This window comes from Rhea pennata, chromosome 3 (genome assembly GCF_028389875.1).
Source record: "Rhea pennata isolate bPtePen1 chromosome 3, bPtePen1.pri, whole genome shotgun sequence".
NCBI classification, from domain to species: domain Eukaryota; kingdom Metazoa; phylum Chordata; class Aves; order Rheiformes; family Rheidae; genus Rhea; species Rhea pennata.
In genome coordinates, this window is record NC_084665.1 from 44278764 (window position 1) to 44305545 (window position 26782).

Consider the following 26782-nt stretch of genomic DNA (forward strand, 5'->3'; position numbering starts at 1 on the left):
ACATATTGCCCAACATATTTAAAGTTACACCAAGACATTTTGGCCACCCAAAGCTACATACTCACTCACTCTTTCACTCAGAAAGAAAGAAAAGAAAGAGAAAAGGAAAAAGGCCCACCACATTATAGGGAAGACAACACACACAATACATATAACAAACGGACAACAACAGCAAGTTAACAGCACAATATATTACAGTACTTACCATCACCAACCTCAAAGTCCTTGAATGCAAGTTCCGAACCTGAGTCATCCAGCAGGATTTCACCATTCAAGGTGAACATCATAGTGTGTTCATTCATGTCGACCATACAACCAACGACGTCTCCTGCCAACCAGGAGCGTCCAAAATGCTCATTACCCTGATGCCACCGCTGTGCCTGAAAGGGATTTCAAAGAATTTCAAATAATCATGACAATGCATGTGTTCCTCTCCCTTTCAGTGGTACAGCTAATAATTAACCCCTTAAATTAGCATGATACTAAAATTACCACTTCCATAGCATATCATTCCAAAACAATTTCTGTAAGCACTGTAAGTTGACTCTGAAAATGGAAATTTAACAATGAGATTTCTGCAAACACTCCTCATACCAGTATTGTAAAATGTTGCCAAGTGAAGAAAATTGCTATTTCAACACTTTAGTAACAAGTAAGAGCATGGCTTATTTTTATGAAGAAGCTCTATAAAAGGCTTATTATGAAAATAATATGCTATCAATTGCAATGTTAAATAGCTGCTTTGCAAATATTTTTAAAGCAATTGTTTTCATTTAATCTTGTAGCCTATAAATTCATTGCTTTCAAACAAACTTTATTGTTTCTTCAAGTATAATTCTAAATATGTTGTATATAAAATAAATGAAACAGATCTTGGAAAGAATAGAATTGTTGTGGACAGGATGAGCACTCTGAGTTTCTGAGAGATTCCAGAATAAAGGGGGGCATGATTAACGCTTTTTATGACTGACCTTCAAGTCAAAGACTGCAGGGCTTTGGCTTTTTATAATATACATAAAATAAAGTCGTGTTCATAACAAAGAGTTTCCCTATTCATATACTGCATTAGAATTAGATTTTTATCCTCTGTATCCTTTCTCAAAATCCTAAAAAACAAATTCACCTTGCTGCCTCTCCTGAAAATTAAAAAGCTTGAGCTTTTCTCCAGTCAAGGAGAGAACCTGCCAAAATCAAAGAAAACAAAATAGCTTTGTGGATTAAGAACTCAAGGTCAAAAAAACGGATTCAAAAGGCAAACTACTACCCAGTTATTCTAGCAAAGATGTGGAACTTTAATAGTTCCACAGAGATTTTACAAGAAAGAGCTTTTTTCAGTCATCCTTTTAAGCCATCTCAGATTGTGTAATACAAGACTGATACTAATCCAAAAATATGAATAAGAAACAGCCAAGAAGCTTGATCTGAATAGGAATAGTCAAGAATCCTATTGATTCCTGTCAAATAGTAATGAGGGAAATTAATTCCAACCTCAGATACAAGGAACATACGGTAAACATTTTCATTAAGACATGAGTCATCAGTAGCCTTAATAGCAATTACAGTTTAGATAGTGGCTTTACATGCCTTTAAACTAAAATAAAGAGTTCTAACGAGTCATTTTAATCTACTGTTATAAAAATCAGTGACATATAAAATGTTTTGTTTTCCTATATATTACTGCTAAATTCATCTGTCATTGTTTCACATAGACTGAAATTAGATCAAAATTACTGGTGTTATCATACTACATTCTAAACTATAAAGATTTCCATGAAAACATAGGTATACTCTTATTAACCTTTACATTCCCACAAAATCAAAGTTTGCCTCAATTAGTTACTGTTAATAATGTTAATCATATTCATTCCCTAATGGCACTTCTCATACAGAGAACAGCAGAGTAAAAAATTAAGGAAATGATTCACAGTTAAACACAGTTCTGTCAGTATTTTGAACCTGGCTATGTCACTGAGTTTTTCAATGCTTTATATGCACTATATAAATGCTATGAAGCTATGAAAAGAATTATACAAATGCCCCAAACTTCTAATTAATTTCTCAAGTAACATTAATCTATATCTTAGGCATTGCTATTTTCTTTCCTATTTCATTCTGGTCCTCAAAGAGGCAGACAAACAACTTCAAAAAAAAAAAAAAAAACAAAGAACAGCAGGCAATTAGGTTGAGGCAATGGCAGAGAGAAAAAGGAGCAAAAGTGTTTGTAGGCACTCATATTATTACGGAGAAATATATACAAACCTTAAAGCCATCAAAAACAAAAGCTTCTTCATCTGAGCCAAGTTCTTGATCTGGCAAACAACCTGGCCTGGTCCAGCCAACTCTCATGTCTCCTGCAGTGACTGCCTCAAACTCGAAGTACCACTTCCCAGCCCTCACTGCGTAAGTCTTTTCTGTGCGGAAGATCCTGAATTTTTCTATTATCCCACTGCACATGTCGAGTCTTGTTGCTGTGAGGTATTTAAAAAACAAAAATGTCTGTATTCAACCACTGACAAAATGAAAGCAATGAAAATCAAAGGCAATAACACAGCCCTGTCTTTTAAAGCATGCTGAAAAATACTAGGAAGCAGCATTTAGTAATGACTTTGAAGAACTGAAGACCTAATATCACATTAGTAAAGCAACTAAACAGTAGTGGTGATATCTTAGAAGCACAATGGAAAATAATATGTTCATCACAGATTCATATGGCAGAAAAGACTGCCTATCCTTCTTCAAAATATGGCCTATAGATTTTCACATAGTATTCCTTTGGCCAGTTAACAAGAGATTTCAGAAAGAAAAGTGAATTGGGTGCTCAGACATTAAAAAAAAAAAAAAATCCCTCCCCACAAAAAACAGAACCATGTTCTAACCACCATAAAACATGAATGTTTGTCTTGACAAAAGTTTCCCCAACTATGAGAAACTTGCTTTGCTTAGAGACTGTAATCAATTCACTTGTTTACTGTAATAAATAATGAAAAAAGGATGGTTGTAATTTAGATGTTTTTGCAGAACCAACAGAAAATCGAGATGAAGAATGATAAAAGCAAGTGGCCTTGGCATGAAGCTGAAACAAAAAAAAAAAAAAAAACAACAAAAAAAACCATAACCCCAAAGTAATCATACTCCTGTATCAGTAAAAACATATTAACTGTGGTCAAGGCAAAGGGCAGAAAGTCCGAAAAAAAAAAAAAAAGATTAAAAAGATGTTAAAAAACAAAAGTAAGTAGTGCTAAGGGCAATTTCTGTATATTACGGTTCAAGAAAAAAGGAAAATAAAGTCACAACAAAGGTACTATTTCAAAAATATTACTAGATAGTGAGATACTAGAATTCTAAACAGGCCAGATTTGAACTGTATTGACCGTTCCCTGCTCCCCTGTCTCTAACTGACGGGACGGCAGGCACACCGCGGAGCACGTGATTGCATGGAGCGGTTTAAAAGCTGCCACTTCTCCCTTCAGAGTTACTGTTTCTCAGCTGAGAGGAAGAAAATGAGCTTGTTCACAATTCTTATCGAGTACAATGGAGTGTAACATAAAATACAAAAAGCTGCATGAAAATGAAAACTTTCACAGCCACCGAGGAATTTTCTTAAGTATCTGTAACACGATCACAAATGTTTATCTGATCGCAGTTTGCTGTGCTTTATGCTAAAATTCTCCCGACTGTAATGGCAAGTGAGTCATAACAAGTCATTTTAAGAGCCTTTTAAGTTAAAATTCTACACATTGCTAAGTAGATAATGTCTTTTCTCAAAGACCAACATGGTTGCATTGTGAGTTTCAAAGGAGGGTCTTAGCCTGAAGCACTATTCAGGAATACCGACCAGAAGTCATACACTAAACTTAGTCCTTCCAGAAAGTAATCACAGATATTCCTCCCCCATGAAAGAATAATGAGGTAAAAATCAATATTTTTATAGATAAAATGTAATCTTAGCCTGGCCTATTTCTCTACTTCTCCTCTTTCTCTCAGTGCACTGAACATATTGTCTAGAAAAACTATCTTTAGTGATTCAGCTACAGCTACCTGGCTTCCATCTACCCCCATCTATGGAAAAGGATCTCAAACACTTTTACTCATACTTGAATACCACAGGTTATGGTATTAAGCCTACTTGGTGCTTTTGCGATGGTCATTCCTGCCATACTTTTTAACATTTCTTATCCTATCCTTTCTAATTTTCTCCCGACCCTTAGACTGGGTTCCCCTCCTCTTCCGCCTTCCCACAACAGCACACAGCCAGTTTCATCCACTGAGCTGCCTTTCGTATCTTCTTCTGAAATAGCTTCAAGTGCACCCTGTTAATGGAGCGCTTGCAGCACTCCCTCGCTGCTCCCGACATGTGTCTCTTAATGATGTAGTCCTACAATCTAGCTGTTTCTGACTTTTTTTTCCAAGACCTTACTATCAATTCAAACCATGCCCCCAAGGGGGCTAAAAATGACTAGATCACGTTTTACAAAGACGAAAATCATTTCAAAAGGCACAAGAAGTGATGCTGAATCAAACCATCGGTCTTTCTTCCCTAAGTTTTCTCAACTACTTTATTCCCTGATATTTTATACAATTTTTCTTGTCCACCAATCAAATCCTACAACCCAGGAATCACTTTCTGACTCTGTTTTCTGTTTTCCCTTTTCCAGATAAGGAAGAAGAATTCCTAAGGCATTCTGGATCTTTCTCCACAAGTTTGTAAGACCTGCTCAACCCATGAAAATTCAATATTCCAGGATGGCCACAGTAACTCCTGAGGAGGAATTACTTTTCTGTGTCTCTCATAAGCTTAAATTTTGCTCTCCAAACTGTGGATTGCGTCTGCACCTAGTTGTCTATCGCTTAGACGACGTGAAGAATCTTTCCCTTTATCTTTAATATGCTTGGCCACATCAAGGTCCACATTTCCACTCTTCTCTCGAAGAGCCTGCACAATCATGCCCCTCAGAGCTCACTGCCACTTCCCACGCCTCCGAACCCTTGTCTTCAGTTGCTCCAGGCTCAGGGAAGCTCTGGACTCTCCACCATGTAATTCTTTATCAGTGGTATTTTCTCTCTTTGCTGGTCTGTATAATTGGATGGACCTTAAAAACCATGCTGGTCTGTGCCTTAAAAACAGTTTAAAAATTCCCTCAGTTCTACTACTATGCTAGAAATGAACTACCACAAATCACAGGAACTAAGTATTCATTGGCTATCTAGAGTCTAAGCAATTCCTAAAATACAGCTGCTACTGCTAATAATAATAATAATATAGCATAAAAATTAAGCTACACCTTTGTCAATCAAGATTAAAATAAAATTCATGAACTAAGAAGCAAAACACCACTAGAGGGCTCTAAATCCTTTAATAACAGTAAAGATTTTGGCTGATGAAAGAAGATCCTCACAATATAATTTACACATCTAGAACACTTGAGAGCCTCACAAGCTGTAAAATTAAATCCCTAAAATGAGTAAAAAATCTGTTGTTGAATGCAACGGCAGTTTCTGCTTATGGAAGACCAGTTTGTGGGACACTCCTGTACAAGTCCCAGTTCCCTAGGAATTTTGCAACAGGATTGATGACACCTTTCCGTTGCAAATATATTCATTTCACTGGTAATTCCATAAACAGAACCAGCTCAAGGGTCCTCTGAATCTGCAGAAAAAAAATAAAATTTTATAGTAGTTCTTTCTTAGAGGAAGGCAGGGGCATCTTTTTGAGGGGAGTCAGAGCTGTAAATAAACAAAGAGGATTAATGTGGCTCACTGAGATTTGGGGGAGATTATGGAAAAAGAGCATGCTCCCTTTCACCCTACCCTACCGAACAGTTGCACAAGAACCTCCTGAACCAGCCAATCCACCTCCTCAGAACCAAGCAGAAGCTACAGTCTCTTCTGCAGCATCTCCTTCCCACAGTGGGAGGGAAGCAGAAGATCTTCTGCATAAAGCAGAAGATTATGCACCAGCCTTCAACTCTCCAGGACTAGGTACAGGCAAGCTTTATAGTAAGATCATAGCTTTTTGCCACCAACACAATCCACCTCATAGGAAATAGATTATTTTGCCTGTTCAGGAATCCAGCTTTAATAATACTCATGGTATCAGTGATGTCTCATATGTAAAAGTGTAACTTTACAGTAGCCTCTCATAAATCCTGAGGATCAGAGCACATATCTGTTTTGGAAAAGAAATTGAAAATGGAAGATTCCCTGCATATGTGCACATTTTGGATAGGAGTTAGGTCTGCTGCAGAAACTCTTTACTGAAACTCTGTGGCCTGAAGAGGTCTAAATTTAAGAATTCTATCACTTATTTAAAGCAGGAAGAAGAATCATAATGTCTAGATGCATTTCTCAGATTATCCACACTTTACTGAGATTATAAATTTCAAGTTTGATTTGACTCTTCCATATTTCTGCACTTCTAAGAACGTTTGCAGCATGTGGTTACTGAGGGGGTACATTTCACATACAAATGTTACCCTGTCCTTGCAATTCATGCAGTTAGTACTCCAGAATGAACACTGCGCAGCACAGTATTGAGAAAACTCTCCTGCTCATTCTTATGACTTGATCCCAGCATGACAAAAAAACTGTTGTTTAAAAAGTCACAATCTGTAAGAGAATCTATTTTATTTCTACATTATCTCTGCTGATTCCTTCTACTTTCCTACCTTTTTATATTCTGTAGTTCCTGAGCTGAATGTTGTATACTGCTTCTTTAAAATTTGTATATTAGAAGTTTATATAGTTTTATTTTTCTTTTCTTATTAAGATGTCACAAAGTCAGAGTATATATATTCTGAAAATACTGCCTGAGGTAACAGTAAAATATTTAATCTGTCAATTATGTAAATTCATACAAAAAAAATGTAAGAAGACAGTTAAAATTTTCTTTTTACAGTGAGTGCAACTTCCAAGATCAGAAAAAGTTAAGGAAGCTTAAATGCTCTGAATAACTATCTCATTTTATAGATTTAGAGTTTGACATTCATAGGAATTTTGTTTCTATGCATTTGTCTTCAAAAATCCAATCTTCTAGCTTTAATGGTTTAAATATGAGATTGTACTCTAACTACAGCATCCTTCATTATTTAAAGTTAAAATTGTAGGATTATAATATTGGTGTTTACTATGTTTACATATGATCTTTTTCTTAGCAGTGTTGTTCTCCATCTTGAAATGACAAAGATAGTACTAAGCAAAAATTTTTTTAATTAAAAATTTCATTTTAGCTTGGGGAATTGCAGATGTTTATATGCACATTTAAAATATAACCATACCTTTTATTTATTGGCATAAGATTTTATATTGAGTAAGATTATAAATACGCTTTCTTGATTTTCTATTTGTATTTACAATTTTCTTTTGTATTTACATTGTAAAAAAAAAATCACAATTTTAATTTCGGTTGTTTAAACTTTTAATTTTTGTTCATCTTTTATATGAAACAAAATGAACGGTAAAAAAAAAGGTATAAAACACAGAGAAACTGCATCACTGACAGCAAATGAAACCAATTTTTACATTTTAAAATGCCTCATGTGAGGCTACCAGACAAGAAAAGGAAACAATAGACAAACTAAGATTAAAGGGTAATATAAGACCACAAAACGGAGAAAAGGCCTATCAGCTTTTGAGGCACTATACCTATTCAGATAGTTTTAATGGACCAATAAATCTTAGTGAAAGGAAACAAGTTTCTTGAGGAACAAAAATATAATCAAGTACCATGATCCTGATCAGGAGCCTCTAGGTTGTAACCATAGCCAAGAAGGGTGCGGACTGCTTCCCGGAGACTATCTTTGTTTGACTTCTTGGTCCGATCATCCAAAAGGGCATAAGGGACAAGGCGAGGATTTCGTCGATTTTTCACATCCTACATAAATATAGAAAAAACAAAACAATTTTAGAAAGCATGTTTTTTTTCTTAAAAATAAGACTAGGCTATAAAGACACTATAAAAATTATGACTTAAACTAAATGAAATCATGTAACTGTAAATACAGCAAGGATTCTAAGATGTTCTAATGTTCTTGAAATAAGTAATAAAATTGAATTTAGTCAAAAAGCAAATAAATGCAAAACAGAAAACAGTGTAGCTTAAGCTCTTCCATTAAATTACACCAATATAAACAACAAGAACAAAGACAAATGCAAAGATTTCAACTGTAAAGTTCTTGAAAAAGGGATTATCTTTTGTTCACTGTTTATGAAGCAGCTACCATAGCAGCAATTGGGTACATGACTAAAGGTCAGACATTGCCACAATACAAATAAATGTTATTTTTAAATTATAGAACAAAATGTATAAAGAACAATATAAAATACTAATAAAAATATTAATAAACACTCATAATACTAATGAATAAATAAATAATAAAATAGATAATGTATGCAAGACTTCCGATGTTAAGTATTCAAAACACGTGTTTTCTAAAATCAAGGACTTTTTTAACAGGAGCATGATGAAGGTCCTTAATGTCCTGCAGAATTTTTGTAATTGGTAATTAAATATACCCTATTGAAATTAAAGTGTTGGTTAAGATTTAAATTTTGTTCTTCAGTTTTATTAACACAACATTGATTAGATTTTCCCAGAATGCAACATTATCTTAACTGAAAGTGTTGCTTAACTGGATTACTTATGACTTACAATATTTGTAGTGACAAATAGAATTGGTTGCTCGTCTACATCTTCTCACATTCTGCAAGCATCTGTTGGCAGTGAGAGAAACCATTCGAAGAAATGTCCCTATACTTCCTAATTGCTTGCTTGCTTGTTTGTTTTCTAATTAAAGGCTGGACATATCAAAAATATTTCCTATTTTCTTGGATACAAACAGAAAAGATGTCGAGATGCTTTTATTATTGGTTAAACATAAAAGAGAAAATAATGCCTATTATTTCAGAAAACAGTGCCGACACTGAAAGTATCTTGCTTCTTTTATTGCATTATCGTTCTAATTTTATGACTGCATGAAGTTTTCATTCTACCTATCTTCGCAGCCAGAAAAGAAATGGCAAATTCATCCTCAAAAGCACTTGCAGGTGTCTCCTATTGTCCTGTTAATGTTTAGAGACATGGCTATCTGCCTTCTGGCTCATTACGGCAAGCAAACATTAAAGGACAGTAATTTAACCAAAGCCTGATGAAATCTGCTCCCATCAGTGAATTTCCTTCTAGGAAAAGAAATATTACAGGACAGACATTACCTGTATACTAGACACACATCAAGAAGATAAAAATAATGCATTGCTGGGCAAACAAAGTACTATACCTTATCAGCTCTTGTTATGCTCAATAGCAAGAGCAGTTACACTGCCAACATAAAGACCATGTTGAGCGAATTCTCTCCATAATTCTTCAAAACACTTTAAATTCTAAAAATAATCTGATATTTGGTAGATGTGGAAAAGGACTGTTTCCAAAACAGAATGGAAATTCAAACATTGCAGTAAATATTGTAAGGAATTACTAGATCTTTAGTCTAAAAATATTCACATTAAGATCAGAGATGACACATCGGGGTTTAATTATTTGTATTGTAATGGACATAGCAGGAGATATAGTTTCCTGTGACACATGCCACCTCCAGAAGAATATGTATCATAAATTTGGAATAACAGTTATGTAACTTCTTATCCACAAAGTAGACTACAGTTACAATAAAGCCCTGGTAACTGCCATAGCAACTGCTATGTACATTAGCAACTGTTAACGTACATTAACTTACTGGTAATCAGTATGACAACAATGTACTGTAACGAAATACTAGTACTTTTTCAAATGCTAAAAGATAAAGCTAAATTGAGGAAAAAAACATAAAAAAAATCATGAGTAACTAACGAATTCAATTTTACAGAAACGTTTCCTTAGGTCTAATTTTATTTAGCATTGTAACCTTTTTCACCAAATCAAGAATGTGCGAATATGAGTCTTATTTTAAATAATTTTGTTCTTTTTTTCTATGATTTGTCTATCTGTAGTTTTGAACTTTCTACTTGCTGTTGAACTAAGAACTGGTATTGCTATACTGATCACAAACCTTTCTACTTATCTTTTGGATCTCTGTGGTTTAAGTGTAGCTAATCAAGAAAATGATCCTATATAATGACTGAGCTTTGCATGGATGTAATCAAGTCAACAAGAAAATTGATTAGCTGAGAGTCATAATTTTTACTGAGTACCTCTGCAATTTGTACATAGGCAATTCTTCCTATTCCCTACAGACAAGTTATTGTTTTGTAGAGTGTTAAAAGAAGAAAAACTCAGCCTAATTTGTTAATTTTTTTGCTAAAACTTTCCAAGTTCAGCAATCTAATACTTCACCGGAGACTGCATTTTGTATAGAGTTTGCCTGGTAACTACGTGTTCACCAAGTAATTTGAAAGAAAGAAAAAAAAAAAGAAAAAAAAAGTAGATTTTCTCCAGAAGAAAAGAAACTTAAACTTTTTGACAAGATTCTTTTTCAAATGGTTTCAGCTGAATAGCACATACAAAGTTTATATAATTCTTTGGTTTTGACTTCAGACTACAGCATTTGTTGATAATGGTCTCTAAATTCTGAATGTTTCCTATTACTAGGAATAAAGCAAAACTCTATACAATGAGCAATGCCAGATAAGAAAAAAAAGAAAGAAAGAAAATATTCCTATATATCTTACTATACAACTTCAACTTTATTTAATGAAATACCAACACTCCATTAGTCATTCAGAATTGGAGTTATTTATGGGACATAAGAAAAGTGTAACATAAGAAAGCCTAACCACGAAAAAACAGCATTATGTTTTTAGAACTATAACATAGTTCTAAAACATAGAACATAGAACTATCAACATGTTCTATGGAAATTGCTGTACTACAGCAAACAACAGACAAAGAATTATGGGCATTAACACATATGTATTTATTTGTACAGATACATGGATTTGAAATAGGTAATAGGCTAAAAATGATAGTAACCAAATACAGCCCGCAAGAATAAGAGAAAAGAACTATGGAAAAATGCTATACAAGCCAACAATCAAAGAGCATTTTAAAACTTCTATTTGAGGGAATAATGCAGCTGCAAAATAATTCAAAGAGGAAAGATACTGGAAGATGCAAAACAGCGTATTCAGTGAGCATGTGTCATAGGTAACTGCACTAATAGAAATTGCACCTATAGAACATGTATATAAAAGTAGAGAAAGAAACAAGACAAGCATCCATACTGTCTACAGCAGCATAGAGTACCACAGCTAAATTGTACGAGCAGCTTGGAAAGAAGACCCTATTAAGAGATATGGAGTGTAACGAAGTTCTACCTTCAGAGGTAATTCAGCACAAAACACAAATCCTCATGTAAATCTCTAAAAGATATCCAAAATGATAAACAACAACATAGTTTACAGTGCTCTGAATGCAAAATTGCAAATCGATACACCGCTAGGCCTTCCTAAAGCTCAGCTAAGATCAGGAACAGCACAAATCACCAGAATATAAGGAATAAAAAGATTTCAAAATGTATACATATCAAAAAGAAAGATATGAAAAGCTTGGCCAATAGAAACATGGACTATGAGAAGTATCTGAAAGACACTCACATTTGAACTTACTCTGTTCTCATAACTAAGACTGTTAAATAATGACCACAAACCAAATGTCCTGCAGCACGTATTTGGTGAGAAAGACAGATGCCACGTTTTGCTGATGCTTTCTTAGTTTCTTTTGCACCATCAGGAAAGATGTCCAAGTGTGCAACAAACATACTGTGAACTTAAACTGTATTAGCTATATAAACCTAAACTGTTATCTAGAGGTCTAGCTTTTTTGCCTTTATCATGGAAGCTCATCTTTAGTATAACCTATCATTTCAAGTTTCCAAAGTCATTAGTACTGGAAAGCACAATAAAATCCCCTAAAATGTACAGAATAGGTTAACCTGGCCTCAAGGTCTAAGAAATTTTATTCATTGCATATGGTTGTGGGCTTGAATTTTCCCAAAATTAGTTAGAATATGACCCCATGGAGAATTGATATAGTAGCTGTCTTGAAAAATTATGTATTAGGCTTACTGTATATCCATCGGTTATAATTTTTTACGAAGAAAACAGAGATCTTGAGTTTTGCTGTTGACAATCCATCACTCTTAGTTTTTACTGCTTTCCACACATTGTGGCAGGCATCACAAGCACTGCTATTCACTGAAGCAAAAATGCTCATGTAGCAATGGAACTTGGAGACCTTTCTATCTGCAGTTAGAAGTGGCCTCTGCCAGAACTGAAACGTTAGCAAACTATTACCAGAAGTTTACACTCTGATTTTACCGGATAAACAAAATTATTCAATTTCCAGGACTGTAAATAATTCCCCTACTGAAAGTCAATGTTTACATTTCCTAAGATACTAGAGGATATTAGCTTCCCAGACACTTCCTGCAAATAGCATACAATTTTCTCACCCTGAGATTTAGACAGCGGACAAGAATGCATGAACAGTTTTGTTTTTTTTTAATACTGCTTATAAAAGAGGAGTCTCACATTGCTAGAAGACTTAAATGAAGGATTACTTTAATTAAATATTTTGTCCTCTCGACTGACTGACAGACTAGCATTCATTTAGCTGCTTCATCCTGGCTTTTGCATCCTCATTATCTCCATTTAACTGTGAAATACCTCAATAGATAACTACTTTTTCAAGTGACTGAAGCTAGCACTTACCTGCTGGATACCATATGTCCAGCCTTGCCTGATACGGTCCCTGGCCCACACGTTGTGAGCATTCTCTGCTAGCTTATCCACCATAGCCTCTTGAGAGGGGGTCAGTTTGACAAAACTCAGATCCATGGGAGCCGGTTTGTATCCACTTGACAACTGGTAACTGTCAAAAACCCACAGAACTTGCAGTTACTTTTCAGTGAGAAAATTTTAATAGAAATTGCAAAGGAAACAAATGACAAAGACATATGTATGTAATATTTCTATATAAATAAATTGTCTTTAGGCACAAAGAATACCACACACTGACATTCATCTTTGCTTCAAGCTAACTGTATCTGGATGGGATGATGCAGCTAGTAACAAATGTGACACAAAATGATCTAAACTAAAAATAAATATCTTAGTAGATATAGATTAAGATATTATCTATTTAAATACTTACATGAACATTGTTGTTATTGCCTTTGAGCACATCACAATAATTGTTTTATTTATGTCCTACTGATGGAAGAAAATATTTTCTTCCTATTATAGACAGGGACGTGAGAGACAGAACAAGCCATATGGTTTACTCAAGATCACGTATGATGTCTATCTAATATACATTTGTATTTATAATATCTCATCTCTTAGCTACCCTTCAAGTCTTAGGGGTAAGCTTCTTTGCTGGGTGATACTATATTAGGAAAGGTAAATTTCTGGCACAACAGTATCACTTAAAAATATGCTACTCCCCAACTTGTTACTAATGTGGCTGTGATGTCAAAACTCTGAAGGACAGGCACAAACACAAAATTTATGTCTTAGTATTTTGAAATCTTAGGGAGGAAAAAAACAGAGTTAAGAAGACAGGCACAGTAAAGTTGCAAAATTTCTTGGAAAGTACAGGAGATGAGGATTACATTCAAGTGATGCCTGCTGCTTTTTGTATTTTAAAGTAAACTAACTAGACTTTGTCTCACTGATCACAACGCCCTGAGCTCTGCCATTCAGCTGCTTTTCAACCCACCTCAGTATTCCTCTATCGCACACTTCACAATCTTGGCTATGAGGATGTTATGGGAGACAGTCAAAAGCCTTGCTGAAGCCAGGGTAGACAACATCCACTGCTCTCCCCAGCCAGTCCTTCCATCATAGAAGGCTATCAGGTTGGTTAAATATGATTTTCCCTTTGTGAATCTATGCTGACTACTCCTCAGCACCTTCTTGAGCTTCATGAGCTTGGAAATGGTATCCAGCATCAGCTGCTCCATCACGTTTCCAGGGACAGAGGGAAGGCTGACTGGCCTTTAGTTCCCTGGCTCCTTCTTGCCCTTTTTGAAGGCTGGAGTGACATTTACTTTCTTTCAGTCCTCAGGCACCTCTCCTTATTGCTGTGACCTTTCAAAGATGATTGAGAGTGGCATTGCAATGACATCAACCAGCAACCTCAGCACTCATGGGTGTAACCCATCAGGGCCCAAAAGTAGAAAAAGTAACCAAAAAGCAAAGTAGGAAAAAACAATTATAACCTTTATAAGAATGAATATTTAGACAGAAGAAATTAAGAATTTATTTTCTGTATGATCCCAAAATGAAGCCAGTAGGAATGGCTGGTGTCCTTACATCATGGTTGAGGGTACCTTACATAATTTTCCAAGGATTTCAAAGGAAGTCTGTTCAGAATCCAGAACTGAATTTACAGTTCTTGGTTTCCAAGTCTTGTGCTTTCACTTGTGCATCAATATTTATCTTTTCAGTTACCTTTGATTCTAGAAGGAGATGAGGTCCAGAAACAGTGCCACTGAACACCTGTAACACTAACTCAGCTGAGTTAAGATGTGCATGTCTGAGGCAACATTACCTGATACTAAGGAAATCAAAGCTGGTTGCAAGTGAGAAAAGTGGTATACTGAAATGCAATGTAGAGATACTAGCTTGAATTAAAAATCAAGACAGTAGGACAAATTAGCAGAAGGGAAGTATGTCATACTAGTTACTCCTACTTCTGGAGGTACTTCAGAGATCTCTGCACTGTCCTTCATATACCATAGGGGTGTAAAAAACAGCTTACATTGACAAAAAAGTTAGTAACAGGTATGTTGCTCTCCAAGTGGGGAAAATCTATTTCTGCTGGTAGTAATAAAAAAATTATCTCACAGTCATATTACAAGCTCAAGGGCTAAAAGAAAATCACCATGGTCACTTATAATTTTCTCCTAATTTTGAGTTATCTCCAGCAGTAGTTTGGCTATGTGGCCTGGATTTATGTACCTTTAAATAGAACTCAGCCACAAAAAATGTACCGTTTGAGTGCCCAATGAAGCTACACTGATAACCTGAAAAAACAAAACCTATTCTGTCCAGTGCCCATTTTCCCAGCCTGCCCCGGTCTCTCTGAATGGCAGCATAACCATCCGGTGTATCAATAACCCTGTCCAGTTTTGCATTGTCTGAAAACTTGTTGAGAGTGCACTCTGGCCCATCTTTATTTAGAGGTTAAACATTATGAAACATTATTAGACCCCATATAGACCTCTGGGGTACATCACCAGTGAATGGCCTCCAGCTGGAATTCATGCTGCTGATTACAACCCTTTGAGTCCAACAGTTCAGCTAGGTTTCAGTTCGTATCACTATCCATTTGTCTAGCTCATACTTCATCAGTTTGTCTATGAGGATGTTACGAAAGACATTGTCAAAAGCCTTACTAAAGTCAGGATGTCCACTGCCCTCCCTGTGTCCACCAAGCCACTCATTTCATCACAGAAAGCTATCAGGTTGGTCAAGCACGATTGCTTGGCTTCCAGGAGTATTTGTGCCATTGACTTCCCAGGGACCAAGGTGAGGCTGAGCAGCCTACAGTTCCTGGGTCATCTAGCACATCCTGTCATTGGTGCAGGAAGATGAGGTTAGGGAACATTTAAACAAACTGTACTTGCACAAGCCTACATAATGTGATGGGATGCACTCGTGAGTCTTGAGGGAGCTGACTGACGTAATTGCAAGGCCACTATCAATTATCTTTGAAAAGTTATAGTGACTGGGGGAGGTTCCCGAAGGCCAGAGGAAAGCAAATGTCACTCCTGACTTCAAGAAGGGAAGAAAGAGGACCCAGGGAACTGTAGGCTGCTCATCCTCACCTTGGTCCCTGGGAAGTCAATGGCACAAATACTCCTGGAAGCCAAGCAATCGTGCTTGACCAACCTGATAGCTTTCTGTGATGAAATGAGTGGCTTGGTGGACACAGGGAGGGCAGTGGACATCCTGACTTTAGTAAGGCTTTTGACAATGTCTTTCGTAACATCCTCATAGACAAACTGATGAAGTATGAGCTAGACAAATGGACAGTTCATAACTTTTAATCGTGCTCACACTCACAAACTCTTCAGTTTGGGAGCACACTGGTCCTGAGAAAGCAGCAAGGGTACTTTGCCTGGGCAATAAAAGCTGGTCTCAGAGCTGCGGTAGCAGAGGGCACTATATTAGCCACTGCCCAATACCATCAAAGCTCTTTTTCACCTCTTTCATAGGGTAAAATCAAGAAGCTGTACCAGTCCTCTCCAGTTCAAGTCACTATATGGTCATCTAAGACTTTTAAAAGGCTCTTTAAATATTTGCAGAACAGCAAAATACATTGACAAATCTGCTGTAAAAATGTGAAGAATGTATAAAAACTGTAAAAAGTGTCTGCAGTATACTGTACCTACAAAAGAGCTTTGAAATGATGGATTGATTGTCAGAAATTTCAATGAATCACGTAAAATTTAAACTTTGTATATCAGATGGTAAATATCTAGAATGTTTGTAGGTATGTGAAAATTTCTGAAAACTCAGATACACATGCAGGTATAACCCAAGTATCAATAAAGCTAGAAACACAGTACTAGATTGTTAAAAACATAGCTTGCTTAATTCATACTGCCTAAAAGAACAAACAAAAAAAAAACAAACAAAATTTGAATTTCAACTTACTTCTTTGGAAGTTTCATTTTTTTCACTTTTTCTTCCGCATGTTCATCAGCAATTCCAACGTGGCAGCCTAATGCTAGCAGGGTTCTAGAACACAGAAATCAGTGATAAATCACTGTCAATACTTCTACATTCAGAGTTGTCAGTTGATACACAAATGACATGAGACAAAAAAAAAAACAAACGAGACCTATGGGAATGACAGCATAACACGCAGTGTAATATGGAAAGGTCAACAACAGCCTTTTCGTATATGTAATACATTTATCGATGATGTTAAGAAAATACTACAAGATGTTCTTAAATTGTTTAGGTAAACCGTATGAGTGGACAACTTCAAAATGGAATTATCATACAGTCCAGCTATTTCATCTCTTTGAGACATCAGTTCAAAGATTTACTTCTCTTAAAATATATTTATAGCAACAAATGAATTGTACCGAAATACTGGTCAAACATTTTCCAAAGGAGATTCCTTAGAGTGAGCAGAGCAGGCATCATAAACCATCTTCAGGGTGAAATATGCTATAGAAATGTATGCATCACTGTAAATTCATTCTGAAAAAATATTTTGTCATGTCATGTTTTTCCATTTCAAACTTTTAAAAGTTATTCTTACTTGTTATTCCTTCAGCATTTACAGATGTCTTCATAACAGCCGTAACTCTTTATTTCCTCTCCAGCTTATTCTCAGATACAATGTAGAAAGAACTACATGTTCATACCCTTAACTAGCCAAAGACACTTGCTAAATAATAAAGAGAATGTGTTTTTTCCTCCCTTTAAGGCTGATAAAAGTCAGTGAAATCTGTCTTAACTATTAGAATTGAGGCACCACTGCTTTATACCAAAATCGTTTCATGTCATGTTGTTTACTTGAAAGATGATGCTAGGCGAAAAAATAGAATATGTCACTTTTTATCCTTAGAATGTACGCTTGTGAACAGGCTCAACAGTATTAATTAGGTTTCTAATTATCTTAAACCTCTTCCTTTCTTTAGAGTCACATTATCCAACAGTATAAATCTTAAGTCTCATTCATCTCCAGGAGTTGATCTATTACTAATCAATTATTTGTTCTTGCATTTAGTTTCAACATTGCCTATCAAATCTTACCTTGCAACATAGATGCATTACTAAAATATCAACAGGAAAATGAAAATAAATCCTGAACAAAGGTAATAGACCACTCTGGCTCTAAAAAAAAGGCAAAGTTACAGTGTCCTCAAAAATATCTCTCAGTCTTTACAATCTCTGGGAGAAAATGTGGGGTAGAGAAAATGTAAAAATATGGAGGACTGTACAGGCAGGTTTAAACTGTGAAAAGCAAGTCAGAGCATGGGAAGCAATTTGCTGCTCCTCCCCTTTGCTATATAGCTTGTTGAATGTAGTGAAACTTAGCGGCTTCAGTAGCTCCTTCTCAGCTTAGTACATTCTTTTTGTTGGCCTAACCCACATTTCTCTTATCTAAGATATAAGAGAAAAAAAGCATTTTTCACACACAGACTTTCCTTTCTCCCACTTTGCCTCCCAGGACCTTTTAGTTTTCCTATGGCCTACAATGCAAATTATCTCACATCTGAAAGAATGAAGTAACTCTGACTGAAGTCATGATGTTTGGAGATCAAACATTTCTCAAAATCTGAGGGTGATATCTACATCTTTGATTGAAATTGATTATGCAGAAGAAATCAGAAGTGTAAACTTTGGTCTCCAGTCCCAATTTTCCCACCACGAAAGAAAGCTGGAAAATAAGGTTTTGATTTGTTTTCTCTAATAAAACAACAGATTTATTACTTTATTATATTATCCACTCTTGAACTAGAGTCTAAAACTGTACCTCTAGTAGTATTTCTATGCACAGGTGAATCATATGCTTCAAGGAGATTCTTAGAGTGTATTTCTAGTTCCAGCTACATGAAGTATACCATATCGTTATGCCCTCTAAATCCCAATTTTAGACTAGGTGCTAAAAGTCAAATACCAGGAAATCAACCTGCAATGTCTGCCTTTTGCAATACATATTACCTGCTAGGAATACTTCACACAGCTAAATTTAACTGGCATAAACCATACCTAATTCCTGTCTAGCCCTCTCATCTATCACCAGCATAAGTAGAAGCATAACACACCTAATAGTGGAAAACAGCACAGAGAGCTGACCTCCACTAACTCTAATTTTATTGTACTGTAAGTGATCTTAAAACAGAGATTTGAACCTTATATTATCTCTACCAAGACAGTGCAAATACAAACGAGAGCACCACAGGAGGATAAAAAGGCAACTGGGGCCTGAGAGCTAGATTTTATTCACACTTTCATTCACTTCTCAAGCAGATTCCTCAATGCAGGAGGGACCTGAAAGAGCCCTGAAGTACTCAAGAAGCTAGAGAAGAAAACTAGAAGCAGCTGAATGCAGCCTTCAGCATAATACTGATGCATATAATTATCGCATATACAGCTCAGTAAATAGGTACAAATGGGAGAGTCAGTCACAGAAAAACAAGCAAAACAAAATAAAAGGCCAATCTACACAATAAATATAAAAATGCACAGAAACAGCATCAATGTGCAAGCCTATTTTAATCCTATGACACTTTCATAGGTAATTCATTCCTGACTCTTGACATTTCATACAGTGTATCATTTATAGTTCATAATAATTTGAAAAATATACAGAATAATGTAAAGAAATATTGTGTCAGATTATATGACTCAGAACTTCCTTGTTTTCTGCCTCTTTCATCTAATGGAGCTGGCAGCAAAACTGGCAACAAACCAACAAAAAAAATCCAATTATAGTAAAGAGTTATACTTGTCCTCTTGCAACTACTTCAGTAATACAGTGAACAGTTCAACACAAATTGCAAATAATTTAGTACTTGGTATGTATACAATTAGAAGAAGTTTTAAAAGAACATTTTGTTTCCCTCTTCTCCCTTCTCACCCCTTGAAAAAGGGCTTCAAGGGTTCTACGAACTATAGAACTAGTCAAGGTAGTTTACAGTTCATGTTACCACAATATATATTAAACAGAATGGATTAACACATTAATTTTCCCACTTCAGAAATGAAATGAGTTTGACATTCTTGTTCTAGTCCCCAAACATTAGATGTTGCAAAATTAGAACTGCATACTTTAGAAAACAAGGATCAATACAAGAACTAAATGGAAACTGAGCTCAGTAAGCATATGAATTTTGAAATCCAGAGAAAGACTTTGTGACTTGGACGCCATTCGTTTAACAAAAAGATTCTACACATGTTAAGCAAAATTAATCAAAATAAAAATAACCTACAATTTATAAGCTTATACAAGTAGTTTTATTGTATAACTTTTTGGTTTTGTCCAGGTTAGAAGTGTTGGGTTCTGAATCAGTAAACATGTAGAGATTACTGAAATATGTCAATATTTAGTGAAACATTATGAATGTATGCTTAACACCGACAGTATGACTTTTCTGATGGCGGAGGCATATTGTATATAATCTACCAAAAGATCTAACTGTAGGAAAAGTTGAAGACATTATCTTTTACAGTTTCACAAACTGAAATGGAAGACACTATTCTGGAATCAAAGGACATCGTCATGTCGATAACGGTCCCAAAATCTTTCCTTCAAATTCTCATATCTAGCTGTAGACAATTTTGAACTTATTTTCTTGCTTACGATACTAATCAACTTATCTCTGTATAATACTAAATGCTTATCTATAGTGTCAAAATACACCTTGAGAAACTGTGAACTCAGGTTCACAAATAAGTTTTCTGTGAAGTAATTGTTTACTTTGTGAATGGTAGACCAGTAAATAGCACAGGGGAGCAGAGCATGAAAGAATACTATGAGAAATTTTATGAGGAATGTTCTACCAAATGTTCTGCCACGAGGCTGTAAGTCCTCATATTATGAATGCAAATGCTATAATATGTTCTCAGTTTACCTGGCATATTTTTGGACAATATAGGACAAATATTTCCAGAAAAAAATAATATCACATGCAGAAAGTCATCCTTTGTCAATATTGTGAACAGGAAAAAGTAACCATATTTTTAAAAGAAGAAAAAAATAGATTAAAAAAAAAAAAAAAAAAAAGTGACCAGGGAACCACATATACCTCTGGGGCACAGCATCAGTCAGTCTGAGAAATATTTTTAGCATGCTGGTGAGGCAATGCTACATACGGAAAAAATTACTTAGTTAAGTACATTTCCATTCCCATTTGCAGCAGAGGAAGAACTCACACCTGCTTGACAGACAGAGCTGAGCTGAGGAATTGGGTTTCTGTAAGGATAACTAGATTGCTTGTACATACCCATTAACGTCCCACTCAAATTTTATAGCACTCCAACTGGAGAGCTTCCACAACATTCACGTATCTAATTTTTCATCTACAAAGAAGAGAGAATGCCTGGTTCTCCCCTGTGGCAGCAGGTAATGGTGACACAGAAAAAGGAGCAAGGAGCCTTGAAGCAAAGCCCATTACTAACCACATCCAAAAAATATGTGCTTTATCAATAATTAAACCAAATAAAAAATCAAAGGGTTTGTTCAAAGCCTGGATCTACTTCTCTTTCCTTTAGGTTAGATGAAAACTGTCCCTGAGTTGCCATTTCATAAGTGGCATTACAATTGCAACTCTTTAATCATGTAGAAAAGTCTCACTGTAAGCTTTAAAATTTCCAGGAACTTACTTGAGCGTCTCAAGTGACATCTGCAAGTTATAATTTCTTTCCTGCTCTGGCAATTTTGAGAACTCCACTAAGCACGGGTGTTGTCTTTTGTTGTCATCTCTAACCTGGGGGAAAAAGAATAAAAAAATATAAAAAGAAATAAATTTAATGTGTCTTTAAAACCAGCTGAAATTTAAAAACAATCCAAAGCACAAACTACTTAAGTCTAATCTCGTCAGCATTACTCAAACTGAACAGCATTTCAATTAAAAAAAAATTATTCACAGAGTAAAATCATTCAGTTCAGGTGAGACAGAATTTGCATTTGCAAATAAAACGGCTCTAAAGTGGAATACATGATGATTTCTGTACTTTATTATGTGGATGTCCACAAAAAAAATACAAAGGTTACGAATAGTGTAATCTATGTTGTGTTTTGACATATATACAATAATTCTATTTAGAGGTTGTATACAATTCATCTTCAGCATAGTATCTGAAAAAATATGCATCTAATCGGTACAGCTATGTTGATAAGAATACGATTGAGTAAACACCCCATGAAATCATGATATTCAGAATTAAGGATAAATCTACCCTCTCCCTTAATTCAGTAAATGTTTGTGTTTCTTAAAATTACAGCAATGGCATACAAACAGGAAACAATTGTTGAGCAGTCATATATGACAAATTTACTTGCGCTATAGTGATATTATAGTCATAAAGACCCTAATTTACAAAATCTTACATTTTATATACTTAAAATTTTGGTCAAAAATATTTTTAACCTTCTCTTTTTTATACACCACTTCGGTCTAATCTCGGCCACAGTTAGGAACTGCAATGGAGGATAGGACAACTGAGCATTCCAGTGCTCTCAGCTTTGCAACTTCAACTTACTACAGCTCAGTCAACACAATCTATAAAAACTGTCTTATAAGAGTGCTTGACTAATAAAATATTGCTTTGAAAATTTTTACACATACTTTAAGCATTTTTTCCCATACAAAGTTAGAATGGGGGGGGGGGGAATACAGGATGCGGATGCGGTTTTTCCATTAGCACTTATTTTTAGAACTTAAATTTAATTAATTTCCAAACTGAACAAACTGGACACTAAAAGATAAGAAACCTTGAAAACAATGAAGTAAATATAAGAAGGTCGCAATTAGGTAACAAAGTTTAAGGGACAGATCTGCGAACAGAAATAAATCCCAGCATATTTTTCCCCTGATAGGATGCGCAGAGCTATTATTTGCTTGACATTTGACAAAAAACAGCTGTGCCACTGAAGACATTATAACCTCCCCAGCTTTCAAGGGAGGCAGCCAGCCGACAAGATGCTGAGAGTTAATCTGTTTTACTTCACCAGATGCAAACTGGGGAGCGCTTCAACAGTTCCACCTGCCACGTGGTTGGTAGTGAAGAGCAATCCAACACAGGAGAGGACATCACAAGCCTGAACACCTGCTTCTGTGACTCCCTAATAGCTCCGAAAAAGCCCTCTGCACCTCCAGCTCTCTGACTGCCCATATACTGGATTTGCAATAACAAAGCATCCTTTTTTCTTTTTATTATTAATTTTTAAAGCTGTAAAGTGAAAATTGCTGCAAAACTAATATGAAGTGTGACTTTTGACAAATTAGATAATTTTGCTGGAAAACATAATGTTTATGTTTGCAGTTAATAAGCAAAATTGATGCACTTTTTCAAACTTGCATTCATTTGGTGAATATAGGATGGCTTTTAAATTATATTAACTTAAAAAAGAACAAGGCCTGGCCAGAATTTTCAATGAGGTGGTACCATCAGACTGGTACATTCTGTTCTTAATAGCTTTGTTTGATCTGCCACTCATATAATGAATCAGAGCTGGCATTTAAAAAACAAAAAAGTCGATAGCTCATAAACTGGCATAAAAATTCCGGCTTTCAAAAACGTAATCCATCTTACTTAAACTGACTGCTTGTCCTGCATATTGCATTAAACAGAGGAGCTTTTCTTTGGATTTTTAAATGAAAATGTTCTAAAATGAAAAAGCTGAAGCATCATGCCAATAAATCCAAATGCAGTATCTAAGATCATACTGCAAAAAAACCTGTATCATAACCCTGGCACATAAACAATGTATGTTAGAGAAGGGAAAGAAAAATGGATACCTACACACCTTAGGCTATGGAGAAAGTTCCTCTTATTTCAAGTCCTCAGTGTTAGTCACATATGAATACCCAAAGAGTGAATATGAATATGGATCACTGATAACTGAAACTGATTTTCTATTTATTGTCTTCTATTTGTACCAGTTTTGTGTTTTTCTACATTGCTAACTAAACCAGATAGCACTACTCAATCTAGGGTTTTAACCTCATAAAATAATAAAAAGATTCACATATTTCTATAACATATCTGAGTAACATATTTTCTTTTTCCCGTGTAACTGCATAATAATTATCCAGTTGAACTGTAGACAGCTGTTCATGAATTGGATTGCAAAATATTCACAATCTTCAGGGAATCTTTCTCTGCATTTGATGGGATTAATGATCTTTGGACAGGCAATACTAACAATTTAACTGTCAACTGACTCCATCAAGATCATTAGCAGCTAAGAAAAGAAACATCTTTAAATGGACACTGAAAATATTTATTTTCAGATTTGTTTTCCCATCTCATAGTAATATGCACTAATAAAGATTCAATATAGTCTCCAGCAAGAAGGATCACTTTAGTTTTCAGTAGAACTAGTTTAAATCTTGGACTTTAGATTTTTTCCTCATATTTTCACTGTTAATTAAATTTCCCCTAGTGACTCTTACTTCACTCTACAATAGATAATGTTCTTATCACATATTAAACTTTTGTAGGTTGCTCTCCCCTCCTTTTTCAAACATAGTATAAAATCTACTGCCTTACAAATCTATTATATACATAACAGAATTTCTGACACATACAGATTCTTAACTTCGGAGACTGTCTTTAAATGTATAGGTAAGATTGAGAGAAAAGAGGATATGCAAACGCATGCCACTGATACCAAGTTGGGAACCTACGTACTTCTCATATTTAGGTTTCTAATGAACCAGCTAACAAAATTCCTCAGAATGTGCTCTAGCTTTGGTATGGTAGCTTGTCATTTTGCTTTGTTACAGATATACATTCAGTAGAAGAAGCGCATGCAATACTGGACAATACTAAGCACAGATCTAATGAAACGTGTATCTAGGAGGGAATATAAAATGCAATCCACAGTAATTTCCAGAATAATTTGACACTTGAACCTAAGGAATCTCAGTCTTTTAGCCTGTTTGCCGGATTTTTCATGGTATAGACTTTTAAAGCTGAAAAAAACACCACTTCTTCAGAAGGGCTAGCTGTTATATGCTATAATAATAATGTGCTACAGCCAGAGCATGAAAGCTGAACAATTTAAAAGATTTAGTGCCTGGTTACATTCTGAACAGAACTACAATGTTTATAAATGTTTAACTCTATACCTCTTATATAATTGGTTAAAACAAAATAGTGTTCAAGGTTACACCTAGATTCTTGATGGTGTATAATCATACACTCAAAGCACTTAGAGATCATTTCACAGCTGGTAGGATTATCTCACAATTAGCAAGTTTTGTCACATTAATTTAACTGGCATTTTTTATTCGAGCTGGCAAGGAAGGCAACAAAAAGACCAACAAGTCTACTATGTTAATCAAATATTTCAAAGTAGTGTAGTATGCTACATCAAAAGTAATATCTATACCCTAATTACATTAAATATGTAGTCTGAATTCCTCAAAAGACCAAAACTGCTTATTAACACAAATACATATATATTTTTCTTTATGTTTATACAAGCTTTTTAATTTACATCTAGTATCTACTATGTATTCTACATACTTTTCACAATAGTAATTCTTCATAATCAGTACCATCTGGGATTCAAGTAACTAGCCTGTAGATGTCTTTTATAAATGATTAATAGCATCTAATTAACACAGTAGACCACATTCTCTTTCGTATCAAATCCAGAAGCCACACACTTTTTTCTGCTATACTCCATGAGAACTAGGAAAGCGATAAGAAACAGCACAGGGAGCATGTAATACATATATGAATCTGAAGAGGAGAAAAGGAAGGAGAAAGGGAAAATTAATGGCATTTCCTACCGTTGGAAAAATAGCAACACTTATTTTGGATCCATCTGGGACTCTCAAAGATTTATGTCAGTCAATAAAAGTAAGGAGAAGCAAGAATATCTGTTTTCACTGTCACTCCGCCAGGCAACTATTTTATTGAGAAGTCAAAAGGAAATCTATCACAGCTCTTGCCACGTGTTAGCAAAAGCTCAAAAAGTTACCTTGCATATAAGAAAAATATATGCTAAACTATGTTTAACCATGCCATCCTACTCTCTGACTAAAATTCTTACCCCCAAGAACAAACAAGAGGGTGGAAAATCCCCTAGGTGCCTGCACCAGCAGTCAGCCTCACTGAAGCAGCAAACAGCTTTAATTCCAGAATTTCAAATCAGAAAAACATAAGCACGGTTGGTTCCCAATTACCTCTGGAGGAAGGAGTTTAAAACCTTGCTAATTTTGGAAGGAGGGGAAAAAATAATTGCCATTATAAAAGGAAACCAATTTACCAAATATTATACAATTAGCTGAAAATGAAGTTGGAAAGTACATACTGGTCCATACTGCCAACCAAGTTCAATTTTATTCATAACCCAAAGTTCATGGATGTTTTCAGCTAATTTTTCTCTAATCCTTTCCAGGTGGGGAGGCAAAACAATCTAAAGAGAGAAGAGAGAAAGAGGCTGTTACATATAAGTAGCTTGACACTGCCAACCAGACTATCATACCTGGCAAATTTTGGATAAACCAGCTGCGCAAAGTGAGTGAGAATTCTTAGATCAACAGACATTAATCTAAGCTTTTATGAGTTCCAGAGCTGGACCAGCATGGGAAAACAGCTCTAAATTCAATACAGCCAGATGGCATGGGATATATTTCTGGCAGATGACCAGAAACTATCCAAACTGATGGTATTTCTCAGCTAAAAAAAAAAGCTAAAAATTGCAACAACCAATGCAATTTTCTAAAAAGCACTTCAGCCAAACACTACCACTTGAGAACTACACTCCAATTAAAAAAAATGAAAGATGATGATGACAGTTGACAAGTGAGCTCCAGATAGCAAGGCATCCTATCTCCAGAATTTGAAATTAGATAACTCTACTTCAAAATTCAGAAATGTCAGACATACAGTTCTGTAAATCATGGTAAAGTTACCCTAATTACTAATATCACAGAACAGTAATCGCATGATACATGCAGAATGCCACATTTAATATATATTGGCAAGAAAATAGCGAGGTTCATTTTTTTTTATGATTTTCAGAAATGAGTTCCTAAATATGGTAAAACCTGAACACACAGTGTCCAGAAGTCTGCATCATCCA

The 26782-nt window shown here is 35.3% G+C and overlaps 1 protein-coding gene across 5 annotated transcripts in view; it reads right to left on the bottom strand.

The window, feature by feature from the left end:
- Positions 1-26782, bottom strand: part of RYR2 (ryanodine receptor 2) — a 444114-nt gene that overhangs the window by 169193 nt on the left and 248139 nt on the right. For all 5 annotated transcript variants that reach the window (XM_062572155.1, XM_062572154.1, XM_062572153.1 and 2 more), the window contains 7 exons: positions 26009-26113; positions 21343-21446; positions 16654-16737; positions 12700-12859; positions 7723-7870; positions 2260-2468; positions 206-380 (listed from right to left, as the gene is read on the bottom strand). In XM_062572155.1, the coding sequence (XP_062428139.1) occupies positions 206-380; positions 2260-2468; positions 7723-7870; positions 12700-12859; positions 16654-16737; positions 21343-21446; positions 26009-26113 (985 nt within the window). The remainder of the gene's footprint in view (positions 1-205; positions 381-2259; positions 2469-7722; positions 7871-12699; positions 12860-16653; positions 16738-21342; positions 21447-26008; positions 26114-26782) is intronic.